This window comes from Nycticebus coucang, chromosome 2, assembly GCF_027406575.1.
Source record: "Nycticebus coucang isolate mNycCou1 chromosome 2, mNycCou1.pri, whole genome shotgun sequence".
Taxonomy (NCBI): domain Eukaryota; kingdom Metazoa; phylum Chordata; class Mammalia; order Primates; family Lorisidae; genus Nycticebus; species Nycticebus coucang.
Window position 1 is genome coordinate 45,268,077 of NC_069781.1, and position 17,232 is coordinate 45,285,308.

At 46.9% G+C, this 17,232-nt stretch overlaps 1 protein-coding gene and 1 non-coding gene across 7 annotated transcripts in view; both read left to right on the top strand.

Moving 5' to 3' along the window:
* Positions 1 to 15,543, top strand: part of UBAP2 (ubiquitin associated protein 2) — a 122,285-nt gene extending 106,742 nt beyond the window's left edge. For 4 of the 6 annotated variants that reach the window (XM_053570416.1, XM_053570445.1, XM_053570435.1 and 1 more), the window contains 12 exons: positions 2,203 to 2,374; positions 3,268 to 3,334; positions 8,973 to 9,168; positions 9,952 to 10,043; positions 10,362 to 10,409; positions 12,765 to 12,843; positions 13,078 to 13,283; positions 13,725 to 13,824; positions 13,904 to 14,011; positions 14,185 to 14,252; positions 14,336 to 14,527; positions 14,615 to 15,543. In XM_053570416.1, coding sequence (XP_053426391.1) covers positions 2,203 to 2,374; positions 3,268 to 3,334; positions 8,973 to 9,168; positions 9,952 to 10,043; positions 10,362 to 10,409; positions 12,765 to 12,843; positions 13,078 to 13,283; positions 13,725 to 13,824; positions 13,904 to 14,011; positions 14,185 to 14,252; positions 14,336 to 14,527; positions 14,615 to 14,710 — 1,424 coding nt within the window. In that variant the 3' untranslated portion in view covers positions 14,711 to 15,543. Of the gene's footprint in view, positions 1 to 2,202; positions 2,375 to 3,267; positions 3,335 to 8,972; positions 9,169 to 9,951; positions 10,044 to 10,361; positions 10,410 to 12,764; positions 12,844 to 13,077; positions 13,284 to 13,724; positions 13,825 to 13,903; positions 14,012 to 14,184; positions 14,253 to 14,335; positions 14,528 to 14,614 lie in introns of those variants that run through there. The other 2 variants (XM_053570425.1, XR_008375651.1) reach the window with 2 other exon arrangements.
* Positions 1,242 to 1,322, top strand: LOC128580349 (small nucleolar RNA SNORD121A). Its single transcript, XR_008378643.1, has one exon. It is a non-coding gene; the product is annotated as a small nucleolar RNA SNORD121A (small nucleolar RNA).
* Positions 15,544 to 17,232: the final 1,689 nt, after the last annotated feature.

Genomic DNA, 17,232 nt, shown 5'->3' on the forward strand with positions numbered 1-17,232 from the left:
TGGGTTCAAACCCGGCCCAGGCCAGCTAAACAATGCCAACTGCACCAAAAAATAGCCAGGCGTTGTGGGCACCTGTAGTCCCAGCTACTTGGGAGGCTGAGGCAAGAGAATCGCTTAAGCCCAAGAGTTTGTGGTTGCTGTGAGCTGTGACGCCACACCACTCTACAGAGGGCAACACACCACTCTGTCTCCAAAAAAAAGAAAAGAAGAGAAAAATGAGCACCCTCACCTCGCTATTCCCTAAAGATAGTGCAGGTGAATCCCCATTACTTGTTTCTTTCCTTTGTGTTGGTTAGTTTTCCTGTCATTGTTTGTTTGCTTTCTTCATTCAGTATGTCAAATGGGTGTGAAGCCAGAAAGACTTTTTTTTTTTTTTTGAGACAGAGTCTCACTGTGTTGCCCTGGGTAGAGTGCTGTGGCATCTCAGCTCACAGCAACCTCAAACTTGGGCTTAAGCCATCTTCTTGCCTCAGCCTCCCGAGTCGCTGGGACTACAGGTGCCTGGCATAACACCTGGCTATTTTTTTTATTGTAGTTGTCGTTGTTTAGCAGGCCCGGCCCAGATTTGAACCTTCCAGCCCCAGTGTATGTGGCTGGTGCCCTAGCCACTGAGCACAGACGCCAAGCCCAGATAAACTTTTTTATTGTTATTTTTCAGAATTATGGTTATAGAACATTAATAGACCGGGGTGAGCCTCAGTTAGAATGCAATGACACATTTTGTGTACCAGGAATTGGTTTCGGAGGACTATTTGGAGATACATTGGTAGCTCTGAGCTTTGTTGCGTGAGGGAGGAACTTCCCCCTCTAGCATCGGTTGTTGAGTGTTTCTTTTGTCCAGGCATAGGGCTGAGAATTGACGTATCTGGAAGGTAGGATGCATTTAAATTAAGTTTTTTATTCTCCTATTCTCTTCTCCTCTCATTCCCGCCTCTCCTCTCCATTTCTACTTCTTTACGAGGAAGGGAAGTGTGCTGTAAACCTGTTATATCATTGTCATCCAAAGCTCAGGGAGATACCCTTTGAGGTCTTTGTTTTGGTGAGGTGTATCTGTGGTGTGATTTGGTTTTTCTAAAAACATATTTCATATTTGGAATAGACTGTCAATAAAAGAAGGCCTCATGAATGTAAAAGCCTTTATGAGAATTGACTTAATTGCGTGTTCTTTTAGAGACTCAGATGCTTGCCAGTGGCCTCTGAGGGTGTCTTGTAGGAGGGTCAAGGTTGCTCCTCCTTCCTAACTGGAAAAGACAATGATGTTTTATTTCCAAGCACATATCTGAGTTTCTGTGCAGACAGCATGGAAACTGAGTCTTTTCCATTGATTGTATCGATATCCTTTCTGAAGTCTTATGTCCTTGTTTACATGCTCTAGGATTAACCTGTTCATGCACATACCATGGAAATTCTTACTGTGCTTTAAAAGTATTTGTCTAGCTCACACCTGTAATCCTAGCACTCTGGGAGCAGATCACCTGAACTCAGGAGTTGGAGACCAGCCTGAGCAAGAGTGAGACTCTGTCTCTAAAAATAGCTGGGCGTTGTGGCAGGTGCCCGTGGTACCAGCTACTTGGGAGGCTGAGGCAAGAGGATCACTTGAGTCCAAGAGTTAGAGGTTCCTGTGAGCTGTGACACCACGGCACTCTACCACGGCAACAAATTGAGACTCTTGTTTAAAAAAGAAAAGAAAGTAGGCGTCTATTCTTTCTGCAGACTTTAGGTATATGTATCTCTCCACAAGGTATGTAGTTAAGGTTCTCAACGCTTTCCCGCCCTAACATAGCCATGAGTTTTGGCAGTATCAGCCGAATTTGGTAGATGCATTCTTGGGTGGTCTTATACATCAGCTCTTCATTTTCCCTTGCTATACCTTTTGAGGAAAAATTTCCTCATTTTGTAATTATGCATATAAATCTCAGCACCTCTTTTTCTTGGTGCATCTAGGTATTAGGTTCCTTTAGGTGGGAGAATTATGTTCACATCAAAGGACAGATTTAATAATAAAGGTATGATTTCTTACTTTTTGCCTGAGTCTTGTGTGGCTGACCATCATGTGCCCTTTTGACACAGGGCTGTCTGGTGAGGTACTTGCTTATCTTTTCCCCAGGGAACGTACCTTTATATATGTCTCAGATGCGCCTGACACGTCACAAGATATTGAGCTTATTTCAGATACTCAGGAATGGTTTTGGAGCTAAATAGATCTGTTTCTTACAGCTGCTTCACCAGTTCCAGCTCCAAAGACAACAGACCCTCCCTCTACCCTCTCATCTGTGGGTGCCCTGCCCAGCACCACTTCTTGCACTGCGCTTCTGCCCTCTGCATCCCAGCATACTGGGGACCTGTCCAGCAACCCCCTCTCTCAGCTTAGCAGGTATGGGGGAAACATTGGCCCAGAGAAATATGTTGGAGCAAAGTCCTGGAACTCCTAAAGAAGGTCGTTCCCTACATTTATGGACTCTGGCATGATGTCCTGGTCTTTTGCATTAATACTGTAGCTTAGGTTTTGGTCAGATCAGGTCTCAAGACCACCAGATAATAAAACCTTGCCTGCTTTTAATACTTCTGCTGGCATAGAGCATTGGGTCCCTTAGGAATTAGGGTGAGGCCAGGAGCTCCCTGCTACACTTCTTGGACCCCAGCAGGGGGCCATGAGCCCAGCCCCCCCTCCTAGATCCAGGCCCATGTCACTGTGAGCTGGAGTGAGAATGATTCTGGCAAGTGTCTAACTTGCACTTGTCATGGTTTCAGAGTTACTAGAACAGGGTACAGGAAAATGGGTTTGTTTGTTAATTATGTCTTCTGAGTAGACTTTTCTGCCATCTCTGTTCAGCCAGCAAGGAGCAAAAGTGTTTGATTTGAACTCTGGATTTGTTGGGAGTTCAGGCTCTGACTCTGGCATGTGGGGTTGAACCTAGGACCTTTCCCCTTCATTTGGAAATGTAATGGGGTCTCCAATTTCTTGATGTAACCCATTTTTACTTTTTTATAGTCTAATGAGCAGGTGGGCATAGTTGACTAAAGTTGGCTATGGGGGTTTCCCAGGTTAGGATGTACCAGATCTCATGGCAGCCGACCCTTAAGGTCATTTCTAACCACCAGGATGCTGTCATTGGGTTTTGAGGTGATAAGGAATGGTGGATCTGGAGCTGGGGCTTCCCTAGAGATTAGGGATAATGCTGAATCCAGCTCATTGGACTGAGGGGGCCTCATGTGTATGGAGTGACTTGTTTGGGTGGACACGTGGTGCTCTCTTTTGTCTTCTAGTTCACTCTCCAGCCATCAGAGCAGCCTCTCTGCGCATGGAGCACTCACCTCGAGCACATCACACACCGTAAGTGTCCACACGGTTTCCTCCATCACCCTGCTTAGTGAGCTGAGAGATGAATCACATGCAGCTGGGCTTTATTTAGTTCGCTGATTTTCAGTATCTTTGATGATCTAGAGTTGTGTGGCTGAAATAGCTGAACTAAGTTATCTGGTTTGAACTTCTGATTTCCTGGGCACCTGACCACTGTTGCGGTGGTGGTCCCATGGAAGAATCACTTTTCTAGACCTACTAGGTCATTAATCAGGCTGTCACGTAGTGATCATATTGATAAGCATGAGAGGAGATGTTTCTGCTCAGCAGCAGAGGTTCCATTTTTCTGGGTCTTAGTATATAGAGGCATTTGAAAGCTTTTTGGAAAAAGTAGGCTCAATTGCTAACTCCATCTTGGGTGTCACTGAACTGGTTAAGTTTAATCAAGATCATTGTTCCTGGGTGGCACCTGTTGCTCAGTGAGTAGGGCACCGTCCCCATATACTGAGGGTGGCGGGTTCAAACCCAACCGCAGTCAAACTGCAACAACAACAAAAAAAATCATTATTCCCTCTGTTACTTTGTGAAGGCCATTATAGCGAAAATGCATGAAGGGAAAAGGCAGTGCTTGTGTGAGGAACACCCGTCTTTTCCACATGCATGTGCACCTTCACACCTCAAAAACTGACGGCTGTGCCCTGTACTCCAGCCATTCTGCTTGTAGTTATGGGAACTTCCCTAGTAGTATTAGCTTAGTTTTCCCTTGTGCTGTCTACCCTGGCTCACAGGCAGAGACTTTAGGATGCTGAACATTGAAGAACGAAATCTGGAGGGTGGAGAGGCAAGAGTAGAGCAAAAGTGAGCTGTGTTAGAAGCCAGACTGAGAGACAGTTGACATGGGAGTGGCAGCTGGGAAGTGTCCTCATGCACCTGAGAGTAACCTTAGATTATGATGGTTGAAGTGGCTCAGTGGGTTGTGAAATTGTGAGTATGGGTTATGTGATAGTGGTCAGGCCAGATTGTGGTGGGTTGAGGAATGAATGGTAGTAAAATGGAGAGGGGGCAGGTTATTGGAGAGTGCTTTATGAAAAGCGAGAAGAGACTTGAGCATAAGGAGCAAGATGTCCATGCTCCTGGGCTACAGGCATGGTTGGAATAGGTAGGTCCAAACAGGGAGGAAGGACATGTGTGTAGATAGGCGGGGGTCAGGAAGTTGGTGAAATTTGTTTCCTCTAAAGAAGGGATTAGCTCACCTGAAGAGTAAAGTGGTGGGAAAAGGGAAAGCTATATCCTTCCATTTGGATCTGGCTAACATAGTTTTCAAATTCTGGCATTCCAAGGGATATTTTTTACATTATCTTTTGTCATAAAAAAACTTAAAACTATCACTTTCAAATAAGGCACAGGGTGGGCACACCTCTGCCTGCCTCTGTCCTTTAGAGCTTGTCATCATGAGCAGTGTGGGCTGGCCTCCCATGTTTGTGGCACTGTGTTGGGAGCTCTTGCAAATGTGGGTAGCTGTACTCCCTTTCTCAGGAAAAAATTCAAGGTAACAGAATCTGAACTTCTGTGGCCAGAGTAGTCTCATCCAGCTAGTCCCATGCTTTGTCAATGTGACAGCATTTTCACATTGCTAGTATAATAGTCCCTTAGTAAATGCATGAGTGTTCCCAAATCCATGCATACTCAAGTCCCACAGTGAGCTTTATAGAACCTATTTTCACAAAGAATCAGCCCTCTGTATCCGCAAGTTTTCATATCTGGGGAATGCTGTTTTCATGCTGCATTTGGTTGGGAGGACCCAACCTATGGGTGGACCTATGCAGTCCAAACCTGCATTCAGTGATGAGCCGAATATTCATAATATTTAATATTAAAAGACATACAAATGGGCAGCACACTTGTGGCTCAGTGAGTAGGGTGCCAGCCCCATATACCAAGTGCAGCAGGTTCAAACCCGGCCCCCGCCAAACTACAATAACAACAAAAATAGCCAGGTGTTGTGGTGGGCACCTGTAGTCCCAGCTACTTGGGAGGCTGAGGCAAGAGCTAAGCCCAAGAGCTGGAGGTTGCTGTGAGCTATGAAGCCACAGCACTACCGAGGGCAACAGAGTGAGACTCTGTCTCAAAAAAAAAAAAGACATAGATGCATATTGAAAAGCTTCTCTGTGTGGGATCTGCTTGTTTCTACCCCTGTGTCTGCAGTCTTCCCCTTGCCCTCTGCCCCTTTCATTCTTTTTTCCTGTAACATAAACAGAGTATTGCATACAGAGCAGCCTTCAACTCCCCTCTGCCACACTGAATAGTGTGCATGTTTCACCACAAAAGTTTTGAGACAGACTGTGTTATAGTCCTTTTTTTTTTTTTTTTGAGACAGTCTCACTTTGTCCCCCTCTGTAGATTGCCTGTGTTGCCCTCGGTAGAGTGCTGTAGCATCCTAACTCACAGCAACCTCAAACTCTTGGGCTAAACGATTCCCTTGCCTCGGCCTCCCGAGTAACTGGGACTACAGGTGCCTGCCACAACACTCGGCTGTTTTTAGAGATGGAGTCTCGCTCTGGCTCAGGTTGGTCTCAAACCCACGGGCTCAGGCAATCCACCTGCCTCGGCCTCCCACGTGCTAGGATTATAGGCATGAGCCACCATGCCTGGCCTATGGTCCTTTATTTCTGATTCATCCGTGCAGGTTTCAACTTTTCGACTTACTGGTGTTGCTGGGAGGGCTTCATTTGTTTCCATCTATGTGGATTTTATGTTTCTTGATTTTTGTGTATCTCAGAACTTTTGCAATGATCCATGTATCATGGAGATGTTTCCATGTTGAAACATAAAGTTTTTTGTTCAACTGTGTTACCTTATTTAATCACCGAGAGCTATTTCCAGTCTTGATATGACAGTTGGATAACCTTTCACACGTGGTGTTTTAGGGCACAGCTGTGTCTAGAGGATAAATCCTATATGTGGAACTGCTAGGTATTTCTCATTTTATTCAAGTAGCTAAATTGCCCTGTATAGTGGTTTTAACCTGTTTGTCTCCCACTGACAATGAATAAAATAATCCATTTCTCAACATTTTGCTATCAAGTATTTGGACTTTTATTTGAAAGCCATTGAATTTTCTTTTCTTTTTTTCTTTTTTTTTTGAGCTGTTTGCCTTCTTGCTTCCTCTTCCTGTCAGATCCTTGGTCTCTATTTCTAGGCCCCCACTGTATTAGGGAGACTGGTAGTTCTTTGTGATGGAAGGTGCCAATATTTTTTCTGCAGTTTTTTGGGGGGCCTATGGGAGAGGGAGACAGTTTTACTGTTACCCAGGCTAGAGTGCCATGGCAACAACCTAGCTGACAGCAGCTTCAAACTGCTGGGTTCAAAGGATCCTTCTGCCTCAGCCTCTTGAGTAGCTGGGGCTACAGGTCCCTGCCACAATGCTTGGCTAATTTTTTTCTATTTTTCGTAGATACGGACTAGATACTAGTCCTTAGCTCAGACTAGTCTCGAACTCCTAGACTCAAGCAGTCCACCAATCTTGGCCTCCCAGAGTGCTAGGATTATAGATAGGAGTGAGCCACTGTGCCAAACTTGGAATTATCCTTTTTTTCCTTTCCTTTTCTTTTTATTTATGTATTTATGTATTTATTTATTTATTTATTTATTTTTTGAGACAGATTCTCACTATGTTGCTCTTGGTAGAGTGTCACGGCGTCTTAGCTTATAGCAACCTCCAACTCTTGGGCTCAAGCGATTCTCTTGCCTCAGTCTCCCAAGTAGCTGGGACCACAGGCGCCTGCCGCAACACCCGGCTATTTTAGAGATACCACCGTGCCTGGCCATAATTATTATTTTATACATGAGATTTTTTTAGTATTGTCATTCAAAAAAATGTCTTCTTTCATAGTGTCTCAGAGTTCAATCTTTCCCACTCCAGCAGTATAAAAGAAATCTTAGTGTTTTTGTTGTCCTTGCTTTTCTGGGTCTAACCTGGGGAGCTAACTGCTCAGACCCCATTGGATTGACTTTGTGAGGCCTTTTCAATGTGGTATCGGCCTCTTGAACCAACACTTTGGCACCCTCACAGTTTGGAGAGGTCAGGGACAGAGACAGGGGGCCATTGAAGGAGGAAAGGCTTGCTTGAATGGCTCCTAAGGTCCTTTTAGTATGTCAGGAACTAATTCTCTTACAAGCATCTCTTACAGGGATGAAGAATGTTCATTTTTTCTTCTGTGGTTAAAAGGGTTGGAGGGTTAGATGACCAGTCATACTTGGAAGCATTATCAGAACTGTTCCAGTTTCTGTGGTGGGTGGTCTTGGACAGGATGTCTGGCTCCTTAGAGAAGACTGTGGTATAGGCACCAGGCAGGTCAGTCCATCCTGTGTCCTCCCTCCTGGTGGGGCTTTCTCCAGTTTGCTTCTGTCTATCTGTGCTATAAAAAGAGCAGGAGTCCCTGATAGCCCTAGGAACTCAGGGCTATCTTCACTTTGGGGAATCTACTTTAGATTTTACACCCCTAACGCTAGTGCTCAAATGGGTAGGGGAGTACTGTGGGCACAGGACTTCCCAGAGTTTGTTTCCTTTTCTTTGTCTTTTACTCTAGAAGTTTCTGTGCTTCTATGCTCTGTACTCTTTCTGGTTTGGAGACTGGTCTCAATCTTAGCTTTTTCCTGCTTTCTGGGGACTTGCTTTGCCCAACCAGGTGTATCTCTCAGCACTTTCAGCTTTTCCTAGTGCCCTGTTACTAGAGTTGAGTAGCTAAGCCAGGTTCCTCTTGGTGTTTTCTGCTGAGTATCACTCATCCTTCCGAGATGGATCATGTTGAGCAGGCAGAGTGGCAGGCCATGCAAGGCGTTGGTGGGACTACTAGATGTTGCCAGGTTTTGGAGCAAAGGCCTCTCTCAGACTCCTGTGTCTTATCAACCAGAGCAGCTAAGAAGCTCAATAGAAGGAAATCCTTAGAAGACTCAGACTTGGCTGGATGCGGTGGCTTGCGCCTGTAATCCTAGTACCGTGGGAGGCTGAGGTGGGTGAATCACCTGAGTCCAGGAGTTCCAGACCAGTCTGAGCAACAGTGAAACCCCATCTCTACTAAAAACAGAAAAAAACTAGCCAGACATTATGGTAGGTGCCATAGTCCCAGCTACTCGGAAGGCTGAGGCAAGGGGATTGCCTGAGCTCAAGAGTTTGCTGTGAGCTGTGATGCCACAGTATTCTACCCAGGGTGACAGAGTCTCTCCCAAAAACTAAATAAATAAAAGACTCAGACTTGTGCTGGACTGCATGGGTCCCTTTACTCAGCACTTCTGATACTGTAGGCTTTTCTATGAGGTGGATAGTTACTCATATTCAAATGGTTTGTTTTCATGTACAATTTGAAGTTACGTTGGCATTCTATGCCTTGTTTCAGATATCAGACCATGACTTTAAAGAATATTTCAGAGGGTTTTGTTCGTAGAGCTCAATTTTAATTGTGTTGAGTTATATCCTGATGGCCGAATCTAGCTATGTGAGGGGCCATAGTGCGCACAAAGCCCCTCCCCTCACTTTAGTTTCTTGGTGCTTGCATTGTCACCTGCCCACTGAATCTTGAGACTGACTGTAGGCCCAAGTACTAGGCCAAGCCCTCCCAGCTCCCTCCTCCTTTGACTCTAGATCCATGTGTCCTGGTTTTTGTTTTGCCAGCACGCCAGTGTGGAGAGCACCCCCTCCCTCCAGTCATCAGCCAGCTTCTCAGCAGCAGCAACTTCCACCTCAAGTACTGTGTCCTCAGGTACCAGCCTGCCCAGTAGCATGAACACAGTGAACAGCCTCTGCCTAGGGGAAACCACTGCAAGTGTACCCAGCAGCAGTACCAGGGCTGTACCCTTAATGACCTCAGGTATGTGTCCAGAGGCCTTTCCTCCTGTCCCAACCTCTCTCGATTATGCACACTTGGCTTCCCAGGAAGGGAGCCCAGAGGTAGCTGCCAGGCTGTGGAGGATAGCCATGAGCATCAGAAGATTACATTTTCACTTTGGACCTGCCATTGCCAGATTTTGCTATTGCGTTCCATTGACCCTTTGAGGCCTGATCCTTCCAACCCTGGTGTGGGAATGAGTGGAATCTGAGTCTTGTGGATAGGCTGCCCTTGGCATGATTCCTGCTAGCTTTGTTCTTCTAGCTCCCTAGTTTTTTCTGTGTCTTTTCAGCCCTGGAGCAGAGCTGACACAGTAACTTTGAGGAGGAGTTGGGGTGACATGTTATGGCTTCTCCTGGTCACTTGGTATAACTGATGACTGCAGCTAGGCTCTCTGTGTTGGCAGAGCAGACTGTGTTTTGGTGGAAGCTATAACCACCCACCTTTGACATGGTCTGTTCCTCTCTTGTTCTGAGGAGAGAGATTGTTTCTTTTGTTTGTTCGTGACCTTTAGAATTGGGGGAAGAAGAGTGTTTCTGTCTGGGCATAGAAGTCTGTGACATTGAAACAGCCTAAATGTGGCATATGCTATCTCCCCTGAGCTTCTTCATAACCTGGCTCTCTGTATCTTAGTCACTGTCCTCCCCTCTTAGCTCGGGTCTCATCTGGGGTAATAAAGTGACCTTGTCTCTTCTTCCCAGTATAGCTAAGGAATCTCACTCTTTGTGGTGACCACTTAATTCCATTTAGTTTTTCCCTTTATAGGCAAAGCACCCCCAAACTTGCCCCAGGGGGTACCTCCCCTGCTGCACAACCAGTACCTCGTGGGCCCTGGAGGACTGCTTCCTGCTTACCCCGTGAGTACATAGTAGAATTCCTGGGTGGCCCCAGCTCCCCTGACCTCAGGGGCTGGTACCTGGCAGGACCTTGTGAGGGGAGCCTTAGTTGAGCTAAGGATGCCCACATCAGGTGCTGTTCCCTCCCTGAGCAATTCATCTCTGCCCCTCTGATCCCTGGTATGTCTTCATCAAGGTAGGATCTGTTCCCACAGCACCGTATCCAGGTCGCATTCCTGGGTGTATCCTAGCCTTCTCATCCTTGTTTTGTTCCCTGTAAGGGCCTCATTCTCCCAGGGGATAGGGTATGGTCCCTAAAATGCCCTTTCTGATCCTCAGATCTATGGCTATGACGAGCTCCAGATGCTACAGTCACGGCTGCCAATGGTGAGTGGGGTGTGGCATGGTAGGAGCAGCGGGGTCCAGGCTCTTCTATGTCCCTTTCCCCTTCATATTTTATTTTATGTATTTATTTTTTAAATAAAGAACATTTGTTTCTCACAGTACTGGAGACTTTGTCTCAAAAAAAGAAAAAAGTCTGCCCTTGGGTTGCCCTGGTTGTTGCAGCTTCACTCTGAGGCCCAAGTGATCTCTGTATTCTGAACCTTGGTACTGGGTTAAGGCGCTGGACCTTTCTGAGGATAACCACATTAATAGGGCTGTGGGGAAAGACTGGTCAGAAGCAGACCTGCTCTTTGCCTTGTGAGCCGGCAGGATTTCCTCCTGTGTAACCACTGCCCTCTTGGTCTGACATGTCCTGGGGGACTACAGAGAGTTTGAACAATAGTGTTTGTGCTGGATGTGGTCTTTCATGTTCTTACAGGAAGAGGCTTCCTCCCTATTGAATTGTCACCTCTTCTTCCTCAAGCTCTTCCCCATTGATGTTTCCCCTTCTCTGCCAGACCACAAGAGCTTATAGAGCTGCTCTTATGGCAGGAGACATTCTTCTCTATTTGCTGGAAGTATTTCTGAAAGCAGAGGCAAAGCCTGGGAGCTGAGCAGCTCATTGCCTCATGTGCAGACCTGGAGCCCACCAGTCTGCTGGTTGAAGGCTACAGGCCTGCCAGGATCTCCAATAAATCTTCACAGAGCAGGAGCTTGTTCCACATGAATCTGCCCAGGGGACACCAGCCCTGACATTCATCCTTCCTCAGGGTTCTTGATGGCTGTCCACCCCTATTCACAGGACCCCTTTTAATTTTATCATTTTATGTCTTAGAGGAAATCCCTCCAAATCCCACCTTTTCAGATATATTGTCCTTTGGGTCACTGGTAACCTCTGCCATATATATATATATATATTTATATATATTTTTACATACATATATATATATTATTATTTTTTTTTTAGACAGAGTCTCACTTTATCACCCTCAGGAGAGTGCCATGGTGTCACTGTTGCCTCAAACTCTTGGGCTTAAGTGATTCTCTTGCCTCTGCCTCCCAAGTAGCTGGGACTATAGGCACATATCATGAAGTCTGGCTAATTTTTCTATTTTTAGTAGAAGTGGGGTCTCACTTGCTCAGGCTGGTCTCAAACTCCTAAACTCAAGCAATCTACCCACCTCAGCCTCCCAAAGTGCTAGGATTGCAGGTATGAACCACCATGCCCACCTTACCCTTTTTTAAACAAAACCAAACAAGACAAGGTCTCACTTTGTTACCCAGGCTGGGGTATAGTGGTGCAGTAATAGCTCACCACAGCCTCAAAGTGCTGGGCTCAGCAATCTTCCTGAGTAGCCTGGGCTGCAAGCAGGCACCGACCACCATGTCCTGTAGTCTCTTTTACTTTTGTGCCTAGTTCCCACCTTTAGATTTCTCTTCTTGGATGAAAGAGCTCCCCCTTCTGGTCCTTCTCTGTGCCTGTTCCCTGTTGTGTTCTTGCCTACTGTGCACTTTCCCAGTCCTACCTCTTGGGGTTTCAGGCTGAGAATGCTGAGGGTTTTCTGGAGGTTACCTAGAGAGATGGCCAAAGGGAGGTGTGAGTGCCATTCCTAGCCAGGATGGGCCTGTCTGGCATGTGACCCAGCAATCCTGAATATGGGTCTAGGGCATTCTAGGGCTTTTCCTTTACTCAGAGATCAGATGTCTGCAACTCAAGGCCCTGGATGACGAGTAAGCACCAGGCAGGCCTCTCCTTTGCCACAGAGCTCTACTGTGTTTTGCCCTCTTTTTCTCTACACTGTTAGATCTCCATCTGTCAGACTTCCTTGGGTCATGTGCAGTGTCATCATTGCTAAGGGTTGGTGACAGGCCAGTTTGAGGCCTCAACTGGGTTTTAAATGTACCTGTAGCTACCTAGCACTGCTCCCCTTTGGAATCTTTTAGGTACCTCCTCTTCTGCTGTGTCCTTTTCAGCTTTGTTCTGTTTGGTGAGCCGCCTAGCTGCAGGCTAGAGTCTCAGGAAAAGCCAGTAAAGTTGATTCAGCCTATGTCACTTATAAGCATCTATGTGTGCTATAAAATGAACATGTGAGGTTGGGCCCATAATGGATCTGCTTGGTGAAGGCTGCAGGGTTGGTTGGTGTGTGTGCTAGCCAGCTAAGTAGACTGCCTTAGTGCTGCCTTAGAGGTGCTGCACACCTCTGATAGGCCCTGTTTCCTTGGAGTACTCCATGTGTGCTACCTTTTAAGTGTGTGGCCCATCTTGGGAGTGAGGCATCAGAGTTTCATGTCCTGGGTTTGTTCTCTTGGGAGTGGAAAGGGGCTACCTGCTGATTTGGCCTCTCTGGTTTCTCCTAGGATTACTATGGAATTCCTTTTGCTGCACCCACAGCCCTTGCCAGCCGAGACGGGAGTCTAGCTAATAATCCCTATTCAAGTGAGTTGATTCAGTGGGTGAGTAGTGGGTGGCTAGGGGTCTGGCCTATAATCTCAGGAGTCTGGAAAACAAAAGCAGAAGGGCTGAGGCATGCCTCCTTGTTGCCCATATTGAGCAGAAAGCCAGACCCAATCTTTGAGGAGCCATGCTGGCCCTTTTCCTGGGTGGATGAGAGTTGGTGACCCCAGGCAGGAAGATGAGAGTTGGTGATCCCAGGCAGTGCTCTTCTTCTAGGTGATGTTACAAAGTTTGGCCGTGGCGACACTGCATCTCCTGCACCCCCCACCACACTCGCTCAGCCACAGCAGAGCCAGTCCCAGACTCACCACACAGCCCAGCAGCCCTTTCTGAATCCTGCGCTGCCACCTGGTTACAGTTACACTGGCCTTCCCTACTACACAGGTGTGCCCAGTGCCTTCCAGTACGGGCCTACCATGTTTGTGAGTATTTGTGTGTGTGGGTGGGGTGTGTGTGTGAGTCTTCTTCCCCTGGCCCTGGGTTACTGGAAGATTAAAACCTGGGACCTTGGTTGGGCAGCACCTGTGGCTCAAGGGAGTAGGGCAACAGCCCCATATGCCGGAGGTGGCGGGTTCAAACCCAGCCCTGGCCAAAAACTGCAAAAAAAAAACAAAAAAAACCCTGGGACATACGTTCCAGCTCCTGAGAGCAGAAGCAGGGAGGCAGGGAGGGTCATTATCCCACTAGGTCTCATCTGGCCTTCAGTACCCTTTCTGTGTTTGGATCCAGCATGTGTTGCACTTAATGAAGCACAGGTTCTCTGAGGTTGTGGCTATATCACTTCCTGTCTAGGGCAGGGAGTACCTGACCTGCTCCACCTTGCTTTGTTCCTACACTGATGCCATGTCTGCTTGCCCCACCAGGTTCCTCCAGCCTCAGCCAAGCAGCATGGTGTGAACGTCAGTACCCCCACAAACCCTTTCCAGCAGGCTGGCGGTTATGGCCAGCACAGCTATAGTACAGGTGAGGGGTGTTCCCAGCAATGAACACAGGTAAGACTGGCTTGCTTGGCTCACACATCTCTTGTACCCTGCCATGCTAGGTTATGATGAGCTGACCCAGGGGACAGCAGCGGGAGACTACACCAAAGGTGGCTATGGTGGATCATCACAGGCTTCAGCCAAGCCTGCAAGTTCTGGGTCTAGCAAAGGTAGTGTTCACCTCTCCTATTCAGGATTGAGGCTTGGAGTAGTTGTCTCCTCCTTCCTGACCCCATCTCAGGCAGGGCTACCCCTGAGTACCTATGGAGCTGGGGGAGCCTAGAGCTGGGACCAACTGCTGTGGGGACCAACTGCTGTGGGGACCAACTACTTTTCCTCCTAGGAGTATCAGTGTCTTCAAGCACCACTGGCTTGCCTGATATGACTGGTTCCGTCTATAACAAGACTCAGGTGAGGAGGAAGACAGGTGAGTGTGTATGTTGTTGGGAGGTACAGCCCAACCTAACCTTCACCATTGTCTTTTCTGTCTTTAGACTTTTGACAAGCAGGGATTTCATGCAGGGACCCCTCCACCTTTCAGCCTGCCCTCAGCCTTGGGTTCCACTGGGCCACTGGCCCCTGGAGCAGCCCCTGGCTATGCACCCCCACCCTTTCTGCACATCTTGCCAGCCCACCAGCAGCCCCACTCACAGCTTCTGCACCATCACCTTCCACAGGATGCCCAGGTGAGTACAGTGATGGAGGCAGCCACTCTGCCCTGGGCCAGGGTTTCTCTTCTTCCAGCCTTGACAACCTTCTCCCCTCCTCCTCAGAGTGGCTCAGGTCAGCGAAGCCAGCCCAGCTCCCTGCAGCCCAAGTCTCAAGCCTCCAAGCCTGCCTATGGCAACTCTCCATACTGGACAAACTAAACCCTGAAGAGAGTTGGGCTAGGGCAGGGCTCACCCTTGGCAGGAGAGAACACATGGAGCACATTTCTGGGAGCCCAGTGCCTTTTCCTGCAACTCCTGAGATTCCCGAGACATGTACTATAGCCAAGGCTCTGTGGGGAGCCTGCCTCAGACTGGCTGTTGTATGTAATGTATTTATGTGTATTTGTAAATGTGACAGAAGTGTGGGGAAATGGGGGAGGAGGTGCAGCCACAGATTAGCCAGGTCTGTTCTCCCCATTCAAGCCCCTTCTTGCTGTAGCAAAATAAGTCCCCCACCCCCTTTTGCCTTCAGGCCTTCTACCTAGCCCCTGCCTGCCCAATGGGCTATTAAGGATAGTTTCTGGAAGGGCTGGTTCAAGGCATTTTGGGTATTGGGGTCAGGTACCAATGAAGAATCACGACTTAACTCCTTTGTAATCCATTATTTGAGTTTTCTTCCCCTATGTAATTACTTTAACCTCTGTTTTAACAAAACTGGTCCATTTGTCATTTTCCATCATCCCTTTTTGCCAAATTTTGATCTGGGAATAGCAGAAATATCCCCCAACTCAAAATAAATCTGGGCACCTGTTTGTCTTCATTTACAGCAGGAGCTTCTGCTTCTGGTCTTGTCCCCAGAGACTTGTCTTCCTCTGACTGACCTTGAAGGTAATAGTCTGAACTGGGGCTCAGAGATGTTCAGCCAGTTAGCTCCCTCCCCTTTAAAAACCTACAAGCAAAGGCTCCTCTACTCCAGTTGTCCTGCATCTGGAGGGCAACAGTTTCAGGGGTTTTCTCTTGCCCCAACTCCACCTAATAAAGATGTGAGAGCATGCACGGTCTCTTGTGTGGTGTGACTGAGGGATGTGGCTGCAGTCTAACATCAAGATTTAAAACTTGAATTGGTATTTTGTTTTGCTGGACCCTTCTCTAGGCTGAAACAATAATGGCTAAACCTTCTCACAGGACCCTGTCAACCAGAATACCAGGGCAGGGTTATTTTTTCTAAGTCTCATCTGACTTTAAGATCTGGAACAAAGCCAAGAACTGAGAGCAGAGTTCTAGGCCTGAGAGAGAATAAACATGAGGGCATATACCAGTTTGTCTATCCTTTGCTCTTCATAAATCAATCTTGACTGCCAGTCAAGCCCTATGGTGGAACAGATGACCAGTAAGTTTAGGGTGTTAGGAGACAGGCCAGATGCCAGGGAGGAGCCAAGAGCCACAAGCAGGAGGCACATGTCTCCACTTGCTCGTCCACAACTCTGCTCCTACCTGGCAGGCAGCTCAGAGCAGTGTTGCCCAAGGTGTTACGGTCTCTCATTTCCTCTATCATTACTTCAGACCAAGCTAAATAGGCAAACAAAACGGTGCTGTTTTAAGTGTCGGTCAAGTCAGAACCAGCCTAGGGTCAATCTTTTCCTTTTGAGCTTTTTGGTCTCTACAATTAGGAGTTGGGCCATTTCATCAGATGAGATGCACACTTCTGCTAACCCATAGCTTGAACTTGACTGAAACTGAATAGGGATTTTTAGTAGACGTGTTCTTGCCTGATCTGTTATTAACAGCCAGAAGTTAGGAATACAAATTACAACGGAAATGTTTGCCTCAGGAAGGCAGCAAAGTATCCCTCCATCCATTCACTGAGCTACTCCTATCAGCTGACTCCTGTGTCCTCCATCAGAAGTTTTAAAGACATGCCCACTTGTTAAAGCTCCTGTTGGGGACGGTAATTGTATGGGGAGGTGAGTTGGACAGGATGTTATAAAAGGGAGATCAGGCAGTTTGGGTTTTAGTTTTCATGAGTCCTGGGCTTCATCTGTCTGCCAGATAATAGTCAAAATATCGAGACAAGCTTTTAGTTTTCTTTAACACAAGGAAAGAAAATGAAGAGGGTCATCCCATGGGAAGTAGCAATACAGGTATATTTTATTTCACATTTTATTAGTAGACAGATGGGCAGGAAAAGACAAAATAAACCACTAAAAGGGAAGTCAACACAAAATGCATCAGATAATCTTTTCTCATAAGTTAAACTGAAGGAAAACATCTACAATTTCAGCTACGAAAACTATTAAAGTCAGGTGTGTCCTGCTGGTTTCAGAATAGTTGAAAGTTGCATCTCTGAATCTTAGTTGTAAATGTAAACCTTGTTTATCAAAGGTGGGAACGGTGGAGAGTTAATTTTCAATGGAGAACTATACATTTTCCCCTTCCAATCTCTTACTCTTCCTTATGCCCCAAACATAAGGAAACCAGCACGTAAAGAAGCAAACTGCCAGGGCAAAAAGTAGAGACTACAAAAACATTTGGCTAATACAAAAGAACTCTGGAATGACAAGAAAAAGGGCGGGGGGAGGGGGAGCGGTGAGGGTGGGAAGACCTTCAGAGAAGCAAAAAATGGAACCATGATACTTTCTCCACCCAGCCTCAAAATATGCAGAACTGAAGTGCATCCAGTGAGGCCTCAATTAGTTTTAAAAGGAACCTAAAAATACAGGATTTGGGGCCCATGTCACACC